The following is an 18,523-nucleotide window of genomic DNA, read 5'->3' as shown; positions in this document are numbered from 1 at the left end:
CTAACTTTCCCCTGAGATTGTTTTGGTGTATAAAATCTACAATAAATATTAACTTTCTCCCTGAGATTGTTTTGGTATATAAAATCTACAATAAATACTAACTTCCCCCCTGAGATTGTTTTGGTATATAAAATCTACAATAAATACTAACTTTCCCCCTGAGATTGTTTTGGTATTTAAAATCTACAATAAATATTAACTTTCCCCCCGAGATTGTTTTGGTGTATAAAATCTACAATAAATACTAACTTTCCCCCTGAGATTGTTTTGGTGTATAAAATCTACAATAAATACTAACTTTCTCCTGAGATCTGAGATTGTTTTGGTATATAAAATCTACAATAAATACTAACTTTCCCCCTGAGATTGTTTTGGTGTATAAAATCTACAATAAATACTAACTTTCCTCTTGAGCTTGTTTTGGTGTATAAAATCTACAATAAATATTAACTTTCTCCCTGAGATTGTTTTGGTATATAAAATCTACAATAAATACTAACTTTCCCCCTGAGATTGTTTTGGTGTATAAAATCTACAATAAATATTAACTTTCTCCCTGAGATTGTTTTGGTATATAAAATCTACAATAAATACTAACTTTTCCCCCGAGATTGTTTTGGTGTATAAAATCTACAATAAATACTAACTTTCCCCCTGAGATTGTTTTTTTTGTATAAAATCTACAATAAATACTAACTTTCTCCCTGAGATCTGAGATTGTTTTGGTATATAAAATCTACAATAAATACTAACTTTCCCCCTGAGATTGTTTTGGTATATAAAATCTACAATAAATACTAACTTTCCCCCTGAGATTGTTTTGTATTGGTGATAAACTTCTTCAATGGAAGGCCTGAGATCTGGATTTTCTGCCCAGCAAGATTTCATCAACTGTATATATTGTGGCGGTGCTGCCTGCGGAGAAACGGATGGTCGTAGTAAAGGTGGAGGTTTCTTCAATTTCTTTATTATTTCTGCCAAGTATAAGCAAATGCTGCAGCAAAAGTGTAATTCAAAATTGTGATTTGTTTAATTTTCAAAATGAACGCGATCTTACATAGCTATAAGTAAATTGTTTATTATAGTGACATGTTAAAATAAGCATAAATATATAAATTTGTACAGAGTACAATTACATATACTATTCACCCGGCCGAAAGAACCAATAAGTCACCCTTTAACGTTCAATCCAATATATAAGTTTCAATGTATTTTTTTTTTAATTACAATTCAATTCGTAAAGATCGCTATAATATCTCCTCAAATCTCGTTTTGTTGGATGAAAAAGTCTGTAAAAAATCATTAAAACAATTTTTTTTCAAATGAGTAACACATGAATAATAAGTACATGTGCTTTTCTCAATTTTGTTATTTTGGTGAAGGATCAAACAGTTATTTAGAAAACAAGACCTTTCACAAGTTAAAATTATCTGGTTTGCTACTGACCCCTACGGTTCCATAGAGGGTTAGTAAAACCATTAGGGGTTGATGCCAAATGTCCATTACTCTAACTTCTTACTTTTAACATGGTTATACTGTCAACTTATACATTTAAACAATTGCATTAGCCTTTTCTCTGCGGTAAATGACACAAAAGAAAACTATACACACACGATAAACAACCCATGTTAACCGACTCGGACCCATTTGTAATTATTAACAAATACGATTTAAAAAAAAACTATACCAGTAACAGGATTTTTTTTTATCAAAGTGAGAGATGAATATCCTCCCGGTAAATCCGGTCACGCTCCGTTCGGCAGATCTTGTGATTTACATACGCGTTTCCTCTTGGTTGTAGTCAGTATTCCAAAAGATTTTATGATTTAAAAACATATTTTAGATTAAAGCTGCCTCTAAGTATGACTTAGCGATTGTCATTAACAAAACTGCCCGAAAGTGGTTTTGTCATTTTATACAAGGACCTAGTCTTACATCTTTATCTTGTCATATGATAGTAACTGTGACTTATATTTAACATACATGCATACCTTCTCGTTTCAAATCTACCATTCCGAATGGACTCATTCTAAGAATTAATTCCTGAGTAACTATAGCAAAACTATACATATCGCCTTTTTCAGAGCCTTTCATACAAAAGCCTGGTTCTCTAAGATGTTCCGGTGCTGTCCAAAGAAGATCTGTAATTATAGAACAAAGAAATATTTACTCGCTGTTCAATAATCTTAACAAAAACTGTAAAGTCAGGCTGACAATTAATAAACAACTTAACTTTACTACATGTAGTTAATATATTCCCGCATTCGGTATATATGTTACAGTAAAGTCACAGGCACTTGTCTCGTGATATATTTTGGTATATAGGGGAGGGGGTCTGAAACAAGTGCCTGTGAGTAAAGTTGTAGAATTAGGGATTATTTTTTATCAATTTCAGGAACTATGTATAACCATTGGTAACTTAAGTGATTAAATATTAATTACAAATATTTTCAGGAACTATGCATTATCAAATTTTCAGGAAAAATAACAGAAATAAAGAGATCAAAGTTAAATATAAAAAAATCATTTTCAAGTTATAAACATCTGCTTAAGAATCGAATGCTTCTTTTTGTGAATTTATTGGGTTGTAAAATCGTTAACCAAAGTACATTTTGTTCCGCACTTCATTCTAAAAATGTACACACGATCGCCGCTTTTACAGTCCCATAAAACTGTTGAAAGAAGTATTCAAAACTTAGAACTACATTTGTATGATAGGATCACGAAAACACGATTTCTATCAAGTTTTTCTTTTATACTTTTCTTTGCACTCGTGACATTTCTCTTTGAAATTACTGCCGTTTATTTCAGAATGATGCGAGGTTGCTGTTAGCCAATCAAAATAAAGTATTTAATGAAACATACATGTTATATAACCTTTTCACGTGAACAGCATGACAAGCTGTTTTTTTTTTAGTTAGAATGGACGTTTATTCAGCTAAAACTAAGTAGAGTAATCATACCTGCCAATTCCGGTTCGATATTTGCTCTGAACTTTTCTTTTAATCCAAAATCTGTTAATTTTAGCACCCATCTACTGTCGATTACGCAGTTCCTGGACTTCAAGTTACCATGATATCGTACAGCACTATTTTGAATAAATCTTAATCCCTGCAAAATCATCATCGTGAAATTATTTGTGAAAACTAAATATATTAAATATTTCAAAACATTTCTACGAAAAGTTTTTCATGTTACATGTATGATGCTGGTGATACAATGAGGTACCAATCTTCGATGTTATGATACGAGTTCTATTGCTGAGGTAAGGAATTATATATCTCAATAGTATAAGTTCCAACCTCTGCATTTACATTCACTACTGATTTTGACTTACAAAAATAATTAAAAGGAACTACAATTACAAAATAAGAAGTATGTGTTTGCTTTTGCATGCAGTTGAACTGAATCTAATAAATTTTAAATAGCTTTAATACCAGACAATTTATCTAGTCTGCCTTAGGTTAATCATAGATGTATTAAACCACATCTATGGTTTACACATTTCTGGGTTAATCAATATCGACAAATTACCTCACATGCAATAAAGCACATAACAGACATTCAAAAAAGCAATGGTTTGATCTGGAATGTTTGAAAGCAAAATAAGAATTCAGAAAATCAAAAAGACTGTGTAAAAAATATGGTTCAATATATAAAAACGAAGATTTGGTATAATTGCCAATGAGACAACTGTCCACAAGAGACCAACATGACACAGACGTTAACAATTATAGGTCACTGTACGGCCTTCATCAATGAGCAAAGCCCATACCGCATAGTCAGCTATAAAAGGCCCCGATAAGACAATGTAAAACAATTCAAACGAGAAAACTAACGGCCTTATTTATATAAAAAAAAATGAACGAAAAACAAATATGTAACACATAAACAAACGACAACCACTGAATTACAGGCTCCTGACTTGGGACAGGCACATACTTAAATAATGTGGCGGGGTTAAACATGTAAGCGGGATCCCAACCCTCCCCCTAACCTGGGACAGTGGTATAACAGTACAACATAAGAACGAACTATAAAAATCAGTTGAAAAAGGCTTAACTCATCAGATGGACAAAAATACAAATATATTTAAAAAAAGATTAAGGGTGAGTGAACTTTCCTATAAGAAAACTATGGATAATGCTATTGTGAGATTTAATACAGATTTTCGAAACAAAATGAAAAACATGAGAACAAAAAATCCCAAAGAATTTTGGAAACTTTTTCATGGTTATAGGCAAAGAGATATTTCTAAAATTCCTTTGCAAACTTTGGTTGACTTTTTTAAAGATTTTATACAAACAAAGATCATTCAGACGATTTTGTTATTACAAACGAGATAAATTCAGACGAAGTAAATGAGATGATAAACAAGGAAATAACTGCAGATGAAATAAGAAAAGCAGTAAAAAAAAAGCGAAAAATAACAAGTCTCCAGGTGATGATATAATTATTAATGAATACATTTCATCTTCATTGGATTCTATGATTGACATTTATGTTTATTTATTCAATTTGATTTTTGATACAGGTATTGTACCAGAGTCGTGGCTTTTTGGTAATGTTTTACCTATTTTTAAGAATAAAGGGAGTAAAATGGAACCAAAAAATTATAGACCCATAACACTGTTATCTTGCATTGGGAAGATATTCACATCTATTTTGAATGATAGATTAAGTACATTTTTCGATCATTATAAGATTTTACATGAGAATCAAGCTGGATTCAGATCAGGATGTTCTACTAACGACCATATTTTTTCTCTGTATGTATTGTTTCAATTATTATTTTTAATAGAAAGAAACTTTACTGTACGTTTATAGATTTTGAAAAAGCCTTTGATTTTGTACATAGAAACTCTTAATTTTTCAAACTTCTACAGAACCACATAAATGGTACTTTTTTTGAATTGTACAAAATATGTATCAAGATACGAAATCCTGTATAGTACAGGATAATGACAAGTCTGAATTCTTTGCTTGTGATATAGGAGTTAGACAAGGGGGAATATCTCTCCTATTTTGTTTTCTTTATATCTAAATGACTTGCAAGACTTTCTAGAAACTACACATGCTGAAGGTTTAGAAACTATTAGTAAAGATATAGAAAATGAACTAATGGTTTATTTCAATATGTTTATTTTACTGTATGCTGACGATACAATGTTGATGTCAGAATCAAATGAAGACTTACAATTGATGCTTAATGAATTTTGTGATTATTGTAAACAATGGAAACTGAAAGTAAATGTGCAGAAAACAAAAGTTATGGTATTCTCAAATGTCGACTGTCAAAGAATTTAAATCTTATATTGAAGATTATGAAATCGAGATAGTAAATGAATATAAATATCTTGGAATTATTTTTTTCAAAAAGTGGCTTTTTTTTTAAGACAAGAAAATATTTATATGGAAAAGCTACAAAAGCAACGTATGGATTGTTACAAAAATGTAGAAAAAACAATTTGTCTATTGAATGTCAATTAGATATTTTTGACAAAACTATTTTACCGATACTTTTGTATGGATGAGAAATTTGGGGTTTGGAAAATTTAGAGTTACTCGAAAAAGTACATATGCGATTTTGCAAACTTATATTACATTTGAAACAATCTACTTCAAATTTTATGATTTACGGAGAGCTGGGAAGATATCCCATTTCATTTCACGCAAGAATTCGTATGGTAAAGTTTTGGTGTCGTCTTTTACATGGAGAAGAATGTTAAGTCTCTTCACTATTATTTAAGCTATTATTAGTCTATTCTAATAATTATGGTTTGGAGAGTAAATGGTTATGTTTTATAAAAAACACATTAGACAATTGTGGAATGTCAAATATTTGGAATCAACAGGGTACTTTTTTGCTCTGTGGATTTCTAAATGTGTAGAACAAAAACTGAAGGACCAATTTATACAGGAATGGTATGAAAATATGAATTCTACCTCAAAAGGTATATGTTATAGAATATTTAAAAAAGAATTTAAATTTGAAGAATATATTATATCTATTTTACCATTGAATTGTATGTATATGTTTTGTAAATTTAGATGTGGTAGCCACCGTCTACCAGTTGAGACAGGGAGATATAACAATCTGTCGAGAAATCATAGATTGTGTCGTATCTGTGGCTCGGCTGAAATCGGTGACGAGTATCATTATATTTTGTCTTGTAAATCTTTCGTTAATGATAGACAAAAATATTACCAAAATTTTGTTGGAAAAATCCAAACACCTTGAAATTATGTAATCTGTTTTCCTCAAATAATATTACAGTTTTAGAAAAATTATTTCGATATATTAAAGCTGTTAATGTGAAAGTCTCTCCTCCTGGTTAATGTATATCATTTACTTCATACATGCACTGTATATTATATTGTTGTATATACTTATTGTCTCTATAACTATGTTATTAGTTGATGAGAATAAAATTCATTCACAAAATAAGTTTCAATCATTGAACTTGTCTGACTTCTTATGGAATAATAAAACCCGGCTTACCCTTACTAAATCTGTCAACAATGATACTTTAAAATCCCAGTCTAGTTTGATGTTCGCACTTTTTATCACATCCTATAAATAGATAAAAATGCAAGCAATAATGTCTGCTGTTCATATAATAAACGATTGACGTTATATCAAAGACGTGATGTTTAGCCTGTAATGACTGTACCAAAGTCAGGAACATGACAGTTGTCATCTACTATTCCTTTGGTGTGTTTGAGCTTTTGATTTTGTCATTAGATTAGTGACTGTCCGTTTGAATTTTCCTCGAAGTTCGATATTTTTGTTATTTTACTTTTTTCAAACAACCGAAAAACGTATTAAAATTTATTTTTTTGATGCGTATGCAGTAGATGTATAACAATAGGTTATTCAAAAGGTTTGTTTCATTATTTTCAAGTCTTCTACAAAGATTATAAACATCGTGTGTGCAGCAAAAAAGAAATGAATGTAAAAAAGTAATGTCACAGTGAAGGAAAATGATACCGCATAAAAGGCAAACTATTTTCTATAAGCAACAGTTACTGTTGTATACTGTGTGAAGTGTGATCTAACTGTTTTACCTGTAAGCTTCCCCTGTTACAATATTCGGAAACAACAGCATAACATGTTGGATCAATAAGAATACCATACATCGGATTCACATTTTCGTGTCTAATTTCACGAAGCTGAAAAACATAATTTAAAAAATTGCATAAACTATAAGCGTGGTTTCCTTTACAAGAACTATGTTTCGTATGCAAGAATTCTATGCAAATTTGTTTCAATCATATATTTCACGTTAACTTGTTACATTTGTAATTGTAATTTAATCAATCTGATTAAATGCAGATCTTGCGAATAAGCTTTGCTTACAAGAATCTGACAACATTTCGTTTCACTGTCTGTTCTGGTAAAAATTACATCAGCCAATGAAATTTGAGCCTTCAAGTTTTTGAAGGTGTGTATTCATCGGATAAATCCAGAGGATCCCAAAAGTTCCATAAAAAGAAAGTTAAACAGAGCGCTTTCAGATCCTTAAAAGCAAAGTTTGGACACATGATCTCTAATTTTATCGTACACTGAATAGCGATATAATTAACTGTATGGTCTTTATATTGTATAAACCCAACAGTACAAACGTACTTAAAACAACTGTAATTGGAAAAAAATGGAGGAAGATGACATCGCACAAATAAATCAATCAAAATAGATGGCTTCATAGTCAGATCATGAGCTATTTTTTTCATATGGAACATTTTTATATCAAGATGTAAATCGTTATTTGCTGTCATGTGATTATTACATATCAGTGACGGATCCAGGGGGGGGGGGGGGGTTCCGGGGGTGCGCACCCCCCCTTTATTTTTGCCGATCAATGCATTTGTATCGGGACATATGTTTTGCACCCCCCCCCTTTTGCCCTGGGTGCCCTGGGTTAGCACCCCCCCCTTTCGAAAATTCCTGCATCCGCCCCTGCATATTGCATTACATGTATGATTTTCACAATTAGCTGCTATCTATTCAAACAGACGTCTTAATGGTTTCAAATGATTTTTCAAGAGACTACTACATGTATTATATAGTTTAATAGTATTCTTTACAGAATATAAACGGAATTCGGATGGTTGAATATAAAGGACATCCAAATGTTAGAATATACTTACAGTTCTAAACTGTGCCATCATTTTCCCTGAAACTTCAAAGCCTTTTGTAGAAATTTCTTTGACGTATACAATATCTCCCTAAATTCAGAAAAAAATGAAGATTTTGATCTAAATATACATATAAATAACACGGCGGCAATACCTAACCAGGAAATCGTTTAACATATACAACCGATCAACTCTGTGATGAAAAATATACATGAAACATGACAAGCTCACACTTGATACTATTCTTTTTAATAAATACACTATTTTCTCTTAAAGCTCTCAATGATTGATTGATTACTTATAAGCTAAATGTCCAGTGGTAAACATTGCTTGCATATTCAGGACGAGACCAAAACAACAATAAATCGTAAAGGTAAACTGTGCTCTTTTATGTTATTTTTGACTAATTTAGGAGAGGGTCTTTCATTCAGCGATTTGACAATATGTAATTGAAAAGCATAATAAATGCAGGGTATCAACTTTCGTTGTGTAAAGTTTATAAAAAGGTAAACGGATGAATCAAAAGCTAAACCGACCGTGCGAGGCCTTTATAGCCAATCAAGGTCGTTAAAACTCCCATCATGATCCCGAGCTAACTATAGGAATTAACAGATTACTCATGTAAGTTATCTTATGTTTGTTTTAACATCGCAAATTCAAAATATAAAATCTGTTCCATAAGATTTTCTATGTGAGATTATATGACTTGCTCTTGAATTCGATCCTATTTTCCCCTGTTATGTTCTTATACGACAAGACATTGAAAACAATACTAGATAACCACAGAAACCTCATCAACAATTCCGGATATCAGGAATGCTAATATTTACACAGATTTGACATTCACAAACCAAACTAATCATGAATTTATTATTTACTGTAGTCAATAATTTTTGAACAAGTCCATAATTAGTCATACTATGTGTCTCACAGAAGTCGTTAAGTTTGAACAAACATAATTCAAGGCAAGGCAAACAGTGAATTAGGTAAACAAATCATTACATAATTATTTCCGTAGAAACAAGATAATGTTAAATCAATGTGCTTCTAGAATAGATACAGGTTTTCCGCCGACAGTTAATAGGCCCATAAGTTATAGATTATATACAGTTTTCAAACATGGAAATGGAGATTAACTTGCTAATTGTCATCATTAACATTCAGGAATCAGGAGGGTCTGGACAAAGGTGCTTTCATTTATAATTTTTTTCATTTTAATGCAATTTTTACTTTATCAAGATTAGTAATTCAGACCGGAATTAAAACATTGCCAAATTTGGGCGTCCGTTTGTCGGTCCAGGAAGTACACAGCCACGTACTGTTAGAATGAGGACGTTAAATACGATGCCTCGTGTTGAGATAGTGACACGCTCTCTGTAAGTGAAAAACCTCTAGACTGACAACTATCTGAGGAGTCCGTAGGTGGTCTGTTGCAAGGTAAATGTCTTACCCTATCCAATTTGTCCCCATTTTCCAGTGGCAGGCATCCCGCAGGCTCTATTACAGGACCTACCAATTGTTTTCATTTTTAATTTGTTCTCATCCTAGACATTCATGACATATTTATTACTGGACAGGGTAAATAAAGGCATCAGTAGTATACCGCTGTTCGAAATTCATAAATCGATTGCAGTCACTGTTAGGATTTCAAAACGGAGCGAACAAAACATCACCTCCCTGCAAGTTTAGGACGCCCATACCAACGGCTTGGGTGAAATTCCTGTGTTAATGCTTTGAACTGATCTAATGAAATATGTCCATTCAAACTTGTTTACAGTTTAATATGATACACAGTGTAACACATCTGTCCCAGGTCAAGGGATCTCCAATTTGAGGGGAATATTCTAGTCCTAATTTCCATCTCAGGCATTAAAATTGGTACCGTTAATGTTTGTGTTAAGGTATACATCGACATGCTGTTTTCTGTTTGATTTGTTTTACATTAGTGTAATGGCGGTGCTTTTCGCAGTTTTACGGCATGGGTTTGATGTGTAAAAAGTAAAATAAAAAAAAACACTAAACTCCGAGGAAAATTCAAAAAGGAAATTCAAATGGAAAAAAGCTCAAACACATCAAACGAATGGATAACAGCCGTCATTATTCGTGACTTGATACAGGCATTTTTTAATGTAGGAAATGGTTGATTAAATCTAAATTTATAGCTAGCTAAAACTCTCACTAGTATGACAGTCGCATCAAATTCAATTACATTGGCAACGATGTTTGAAAAACAAAAGAGACATAATAGGTAAAAATGTCAAAAATAGGGGTATAGCAGTCAACATTGTGTTGTTCTCTTGTCTATCTATTTATTGACAATCATCTTTTTACTTAAAAAAAAAAATATGAGTATACCCTATTTGTGACCTTCTGTTGTTGTCTGTTCTATGGTCGGGTGGTTGTCTCTTTGACACATTCCCCATTTCCATTTTCAATTGTATACCCAAGCACATCTGTAATGCTGACTATCCCTGTCAATATTTACCTTATATCTGGCGATCTCTGAGAATTCTGATAACTCATGTAAAGACACCATTGACCGGTTATTGGCTTTCTCTGACCCTTTAACAATGTCTGGCTTATCAACAAAGACTCCTCCTCTCTGACTCTGTAACGATTTATGGGATTGATACATATGTAGTGGTTACCTTTTCCATTATCACATAAACTGCTGTAAATTGATCCAGTCTTTGTCATAACATCCAGTAATTTATCAAAATAAAGGATCAAGAGATCGATCTGTAACTTTTCTAACAAACTTTGGTCCTATGTGAAGGATTATAGTATTTATCCATTGTCAGTTATATATTAATGACATGAATTTACGGAAACAGGGTTAAGTAGTCTCAGGGACAGGTGAACTATTTTCTAACTTTAGTTTATATAGATAAGAGAACAGAAATGCAGTTATTTTAAACAGAAATAACAGTTATGTGATCATTAATGATATCTTTTTACTTTTTTTAATTATATTTTGAGCACATATTAACAACTGCCATTTTCAATATGGTGTTTTTCATAGCCTGCAAGTGATGTGACTTGATTTCTATATACTGATATTATTATATAACATGACGGTGGGTGTTAATATACATGTAGATGATAAGAACCATCAATTAAATAATACAGGTAAATTATAAAACATACCACGAATAGCAGCTACCTACTAATCAACCTGATCTTCTTTGGGCAAAATCATCAGGTAATCACTTATAAAACGACTTCCATTAACAAAATCAACAGTTAGTCACTTATAAAACTAATTTTCCATGAACAAAAAACAAGTTAGTCACATATAAAACTACTTCCATGAACAAAAACAACAGGCAGTATCTTGTAAAACTAATCTTTCATGAACAAAAAAATAAAATAAAAAAATACAGTAAGTCTCATATAAAATTATTTGTTCATGAACAAGCAAAAGCAGTTAGTCACTTATAGAATTAATCTTCCATGAAGAAAAACAACACAGTCACTTATAAACGTAATCTTCCATGGACAAAAAAAAAACGACAGGAAATTAGAAACCTAATTTTCCATTGATAAAACAATAGACAGGAACTTATCAACTTAGTCTTCCGTGAACACTAACAACAGTTAGTCAATTATTAAATTTATCTTCCATTAACAAAAACAGCAGGCAGTCACTTATAGATCTAAACTTTCATGAACACAAACAACAGACAGGAAATTGTAAAACTAATTTGTCAGAAACAAAAACAGCAGTAAGTCACTTATAAACGTAAACTTCCATGAAGAAAAACAACAGACAGGAAATTATAAAACTAGTCTTCCATGAACATAAAACTAGTCTTCCATGAACATAAAACTAGTCTGTCATGAACAGAAAATAAGTCAGTCATTTTGAAAACAAATCTTCCATGAACAAAGAAAAACTAATATTTAGCCACTTATAAAACTAACCTTCAATGAACAACAGTTAATCACTTATAAAACTAATCGTTCACGATCAAAACCAAACGTCAGGCACTTTCATGAACAAAAAACAACAGGCCGTCACTTAAAAACTTAATCATCTATGGACAAAAAGCAAAAGACAGTCACTTACAAATCTAACCATCCATGGACAAAAAACAACAGGCAGTGACCTATACAACCTAATCATTCATGGATAAAAACAACAGGCAGTCACTTAAAAATTAGTTCCGTGAACAAAAAACAACAGCCAGGGACTTATATACCCTAATAATCCATGGACAAAAAACAACTGTCTGTTACTTATGAAACTAATCTTCCATGAATAAAAAACAACAGGCAGTCACTTATAAAACCTAATCATCAATGGACAAAAAACAACAGACAGTCACTTATAAATCTAACCATCAATGGACAAAAAACAACAGGCAGTGACTTATAAAACCTAATCATCCATGGACAAAAAACAACAGGTTGTTACTTGTAAAACTAATCTTCCATGAATAAAAAAAAAAACAACAGGCAGTCACTTATAAAGCCTAATCATCCATGGACAAAAAACAACAGGTTGTTACTTGTAAAACTAATCTTCCATGAATGAAAAACAACAGGCAGTCACATATAAAATCTAATCATACATGGACAAAAAAAAAAAACCAGCTAATTACCTACAAAACTGTACTTACATGAACAAAAACAACAGAAAACTAATGATTGTTTTGGATAAAATAAACTATAGCAAAACACTGATGAAAAAGTCTTCTTACGATCGCCCGAAAAATCAGAATCAATATTAACCTCAACCTTTCCATCACTCTAGATAGCAAAATAGTGGGAGCCTTTAGACTATTCTTTTGCAATATATAAATTGATTTTATGTTATTAAAAATAGAACTGATATCAGTAAATGATTACACTTATTTCGAATGATCTTTTTCTTGATCTAGAAGAAATGCCATGGTGACGGTTTTCGTAGGGATTTCTTTTCGGTATATATAAATAAAGAGAATATAAGACTGTATGTGTTTTAATGAGAATTTGTAAGACATACTTGACTGATGTTAAATAAGTAAACTTATAGAATGCAGGGCCGTAACTACCTATGAGGCAGGGGAGGCAACTGCCTCCCCTGAATTTTCTACACCAAAATTTTTTTTTTTTGAAGTAATAAAATGAAATATTGACAATATGTACACGAAGAACTCAAATTTATATTATAAACAACACAAGTTTACAGTTTTAACAGTGTTATCATGATACGTGATATATCTGTCATTTTCCGTTTTTTTGATCGAAAGTGAACCGTTTCAGTATATATTTTTTTTTCATGTGGCCGTCCGTCTGTTATTCAGTATTCGTACGAGAACACATATGAAACTTTGCTTTCGACAATTTTGAATAAACTTAACTATATTCACATTTATTTAGGGGCTCCATTAAGCAGAGGAAGTTCCCTTTGTATTGTGAATCTTTTATGATATCGGAAATTCGTTAACAGCTGAATCAGCCTTTGGGTCATTTTTTTTAACGTCTCCCAGCCGATCGTATGAGAACATTATGGTCAATGCCTTAGTAGTTAAACACTCCCATTCGTTGAAGCAGAGACTTTCTAAACTAAGTATATACTAGTTTAGAAAGTCCCTGGTTGTAGTTATATACATGTCTGTTCAGCTTTCAACAATATTGAAATTCAAGGTCCTCGACAAAAAAAAAATATCTTGCTTTCTATGATTTTGCTTTATATGTTTTTTTTACTTACCAGTTTGATTTCTAACAAAAATATCTTTAAATACAGATAATAATTGTTTGCATAAAAATTGCTTCCAGGATCCAGCAATACTGATGTTTCTTAAAGTAAGGAAATCGAACGAAAACGGGTGATTTTAGCCATGTTGAGAACAAAATTTGCGGTCACAATGTATTTAACGTTAATAATTATAGGTCAAAGTACGGCCTATAAGACGGATCCTTGGCTCACCTTGAACAGCAATCTCAGTTTGTTTTTGCATAAAAATTGTTTCCAGGTTCAAGCAATACTGATGTTTCTTAAAGTAAGTAAATCGAAGGAAAACGGGTCATTTTTAGCCATTTTACTGCGAGAAAAAAATCAGCAGGGGGGCTCAATCGGCGGCCCCCAAACCCCTGCCTCCCCTGAATTTGAACCCTAGTTACGGCCCTGGAATGTAAGATAGGACTTACCAAATTATCAAGTTTTGCTGATTTTAATTTTTTCCTGTGTAAAAATGTCAAATCTGAAAGCTCGAAAATGATTTTATTTGGACCTTTTGTCATCAATCTGTCTGCATGCTTCCTCCTAAAAAATAAATATACGCACTTCATGTAGCGTCGGTGTCGTTGTAATGAATAAGATAAGTTATACGAAAAATAAATACTCTCACCAAAGAGCTACTACATCATAAATATATTTTCTTCTTCCGCATCCATATTGAACACAAAGTTATATAATTATACTGTTGCTTCAATAATATATAACAGTGCTAACTGTTCATGAAATGTCAGGAACTGTCAGTAAAGCTGTTATAGAACATTCTCTAGAACTCGACACGGTAATGTCTTTCTGTCCTAGTAGAAGTTTTGGGTACCCGATCTCGCTTCTGTTTAGGATATACGTGACTCGATCATTTTCTCTTTGTTACCTTGATTTGTATCTTCAGAATCGATTAACAATATTTACAGTAAAACCCAGATAATAGCCACCGACTTCCTCAACGACTAAACCTGCTATCACCATAAACGTAATTAAAAGTCGCTCGTTTTATTCGGTATTTAGTTTATCAGTAGTGTTTTGTGTATTTAGTTTATAAGTAGTGTTTTGTGTATTTAGTTTATATGTAGTATTTTGTGTATTTAGTTTATATGTTGTGTTTTGTGTATTGAGTTAATATGTAGTGTTTTGTGTATTTAGTTTATATGCAGTGTTTTGCGTATTTAGTTTATAAGTAGTATTTTATGTATTTAGTTTATAAGTAGTGTTTTGTGTATTTAGTTTATATGTAGTGGTTTGTGTTTTTAGTTTATATGTAGTGTTTATAAGTAGTGTTTTGTGTATTGTGTTTTGTGTATTTAGTTTATATATAGTGTTTTGTGTATTTAGTTTATATGTAGTGTTTTGTGTATTGAGTTTATATGTAGTGTTTTGTGTATTGAGTTTATATGGATTGTTTTGTGTATTTAGTTTATATGTAGTGTTTTGTATATTTAGTTTATATGTAGTGTTTTGTGTATTTAGTTTATATGTAGTGTTTTAATGTTTTGTGTATTTAGTTTATATGTAGTGTTTTGTGTATTTAGTTTATATGTAGTGTTTTGTGTATATTTAGTTTATAAGTAGTATTTTGTGTATTTAGTTTATAAGTAGTGTTAAGTGTATTTAGTTTATAAGTAGTGTTTTGTGTATTTAGTTCATAAGTAGTGTTTTGTGTATTTAGTTTATATGTAGTGTTTTAGTGTTTTGTGTATTTAGTTTATATGTAGTGTTTTGTGTATTTAGTTTATAAGTAGTGTTTCGTGTATTTAGTTTATAAGTAGTGTTTTGTGTATTTAGTTTATATGTAGTGTTTTGTGTATTTAGTTTATATGTAGTGTTTTGTGCACTTTCTCTGCCTTTATATCTTCTGTCGGGGTTTTATTTTTTGTTATGTCGTCATCAGTTTCTTTTGACTTTTAAATTTTGAATGTCCTTTTTGTATGTCTTCAGCCTCTTTAACAATACAAAAGAAGGAGATGTAGTATGATTGTCAACGAGACAGCTATCCACCAATAAGAAATGGAAGTAAGTAATTATGGACAATCTTACGGTCTTCAATAACGAGGAAAACCCATACAGTATATTGGCTATAAAGAGCCCCGACATAAAATATGAAACAATTTTTTTATATGAAACAATTTAATTTAGAAACTAATGGTTCAATTGTTAAAAAACAATTGAGGAAAATGAAATATGACAGACATGAACCAACGACAACCACTGCACTATACAGGCTTCTGACTTGTCGGGGCTCTTTATAGCCACTACACTGTATGAATGAACGTATAGAACGTGGTCCTAACCTGAGACAAACACAGACTGGATATGACAGGATATATATACAATATACATTTTACCATTGCACCGTCATTTCGGAATATATTTCCGCTTTCACTATAACAACTAAATTGTTGTTTTGTATGTTATAACTTGTTAAAAATATACATTAATACATTACCATAAGAAAAATATGATTAGTCCAATTGTAACAGCCAGAGCCACAGCCCCTAATGGTGAAGCAACCGCTAAAACCAAGTTCATTCCTACAATAAAGTTTACAGATGTAAAGCGAGGGTTACAGGAAGACAAACACTATTGTAACATTGTATTTTCTGGAATTGGAGTATGTTATCTTTTGTATAATTGGCTTCCATAAAATATTACGAATAATCATAGAAAAATACCATCAAAATTATGTGATACATATGCATATAGTTAGTATGTTTTAGGATAATTGTGTATTGTTACATTTAAGCATACCGTGTACGAATCATTTGTTTTCTTGAGTTGCAATATTCAAAATATTTAGTTATAAATATCTAAACGATACATGCTTTCGTTTAACTTCTTTTATGTAAGTATGTGTTTGTGTAATGTTATGTTATGTCATATCTAGCACCGTGTGGTCTACAAAAGTCCATGGCAAAGCTAAATATTAAAGGTACCAATGTAACAAAGCTGACTATACGGTATCATGGCTTTTGATCATTATTGAAACCCGTACGGTGACTTATAGTTGTCATGTCATTTGGTCTCTGGTGGAGAAATTGTACCTCGGTGCTTAAGGTATTAAATAAAATGAAGCTTTCAGTTTTGTACTGTTACCAAATATTTATAGTTTTCGGACTTGTATACTGTATATTCTATTATCGATTGCTTGTCCTCATTTTCACTTTTATGGAAGTAATGCCAAATTATCAACATAATATGATTTTTAGTCACTTAATATGACGCAGCATACAAGAAGTTATGCAAAGGGCTCCATAATTTCCTTCAGTATCCACGTGGACATAGGTTTTCTGCAATTTCATTAATAAATCATATAGTAAAAGGATATTACCAGAACTAGTGGAGCAAGAACCGTCGTTGAAACATTTGTCAGGTTGTAGAACATTGTTCCCTGGCCACAATATGTCTTTCACTGATATATGCTCCCAAGATCCATCATTATTAAACGTCAAATATCGTGATAATTTGAAAGTATGTGTTACTGGATCATAGTCATACAACCCAAAGTCGAAATATCTTTCATCTCCCAATGGCATGAACTTTAACGTTCGATTTTCGTTTAGAAATGTGCTTGTTTTTATGTGATATGTGATACTAGCACTGTCAAACACTGTACTCCCATATTGGAGGGATTTCTTGTAACCTTGTGCGATTATTGACGAAATGTCACTAAATGAATTGTTATAGTTGGTAAATGTCTGCTTGATGAAAATGTTTGGCACAATCGGTAATATCACAAAACAGCTCTCTAGCACTCTGGAGACGTTTGGCAAAGTGATGAACGTAGAAATTATGTAATCAATGCTCTTATATGGGTCACGTGACACTATAAAAAAGGAATGTTTTTCTTTTTCTGTCCATTTATTGATTTCGGGGAGAATTAATTCAATACCAGTATGCTCCATTGCAAGAATTATGGCTGTAAAGAAAAATATTAGTCGTGTTAATTAATAGTCTTGAAATTGACTGATAGGAATGAAATGTTCCAAGTGAACATCCACCATTCGTAGTATGTATTACCGGTGGATTCGGTTTACATTATGAACAAATACTGCAATGATATAGATTGAAAAGATCTGAAAAGAACGATTACCAAAGCTGACATAACTTTGATTGATTGAGAAGAACGATTACCAAAGCTGACATAACTTTGATTGATTGAACCAATTACGTAGCTGTAGAAATTGAAAAAAATAGTATTTATTATGTGTGAACCCTCCAGTGTTATCATTTATCTCAGACAAATCAATGATAAGTATTTTGATTTGAAGCAAAACATGTATAGTCAAACTAACAGAGGGGTTATATGTGTTATGTATTTTAACGTTATTAAGAGGTTTTCAATTCTGGTAAGTACATCAAATAAAGTATGCAGAATTATAATTAGTGCTCTATTATAGAATACTGTACGCTAAAACATTTTCAACAATTTCATGTATATTTATTAAAATCAATTACAAAGTTATTAAGAGTTAGATCGATGTTCAAGATAATTTTGACAAAACCTTGACAATTGGTAAAATGTGGTTTCGACGAACACCCTTATCTGATTAAAATACAGATCCTTTGCCCGAACTTTACAAGTAACAATTGTGATTGAAATTCCAAAACTACATATAACATTGGTGTGCAAGTAGCTTACAGATTTCTAACGATGGTTTATAGCTCTAG

At 31.7% G+C, this 18,523-nt stretch overlaps 1 protein-coding gene across 4 annotated transcripts in view; it reads right to left on the bottom strand.

Annotated features, from left to right (window-relative positions):
• Positions 1–18,523, bottom strand: part of LOC143067067 (retinal guanylyl cyclase 2-like) — a 67,802-nt gene that overhangs the window by 16,834 nt on the left and 32,445 nt on the right. For 3 of the 4 annotated variants that reach the window (XM_076240083.1, XM_076240080.1, XM_076240081.1), the window contains exons 2-11: positions 17,184–17,771; positions 16,302–16,386; positions 14,275–14,389; positions 10,625–10,747; positions 8,152–8,229; positions 7,069–7,173; positions 6,503–6,574; positions 2,964–3,111; positions 1,992–2,141; positions 803–974 (exon numbers count right to left, since the gene is read on the bottom strand). In XM_076240083.1, the coding sequence (XP_076096198.1) occupies positions 803–974; positions 1,992–2,141; positions 2,964–3,111; positions 6,503–6,574; positions 7,069–7,173; positions 8,152–8,229; positions 10,625–10,747; positions 14,275–14,389; positions 16,302–16,386; positions 17,184–17,771 (1,636 nt within the window). Of the gene's footprint in view, positions 1–802; positions 975–1,991; positions 2,142–2,963; positions 3,112–6,502; positions 6,575–7,068; positions 7,174–8,151; positions 8,230–10,624; positions 10,748–14,274; positions 14,704–16,301; positions 16,387–17,183; positions 17,772–18,523 lie in introns of those variants that run through there. The other variant, XM_076240084.1, reaches the window with a different exon arrangement.

This window comes from Mytilus galloprovincialis, chromosome 3 (genome assembly GCF_965363235.1).
Source record: "Mytilus galloprovincialis chromosome 3, xbMytGall1.hap1.1, whole genome shotgun sequence".
NCBI lineage: Eukaryota > Metazoa > Mollusca > Bivalvia > Mytilida > Mytilidae > Mytilus > Mytilus galloprovincialis.
This window is presented reverse-complemented; position numbering and strand designations above follow the sequence as displayed.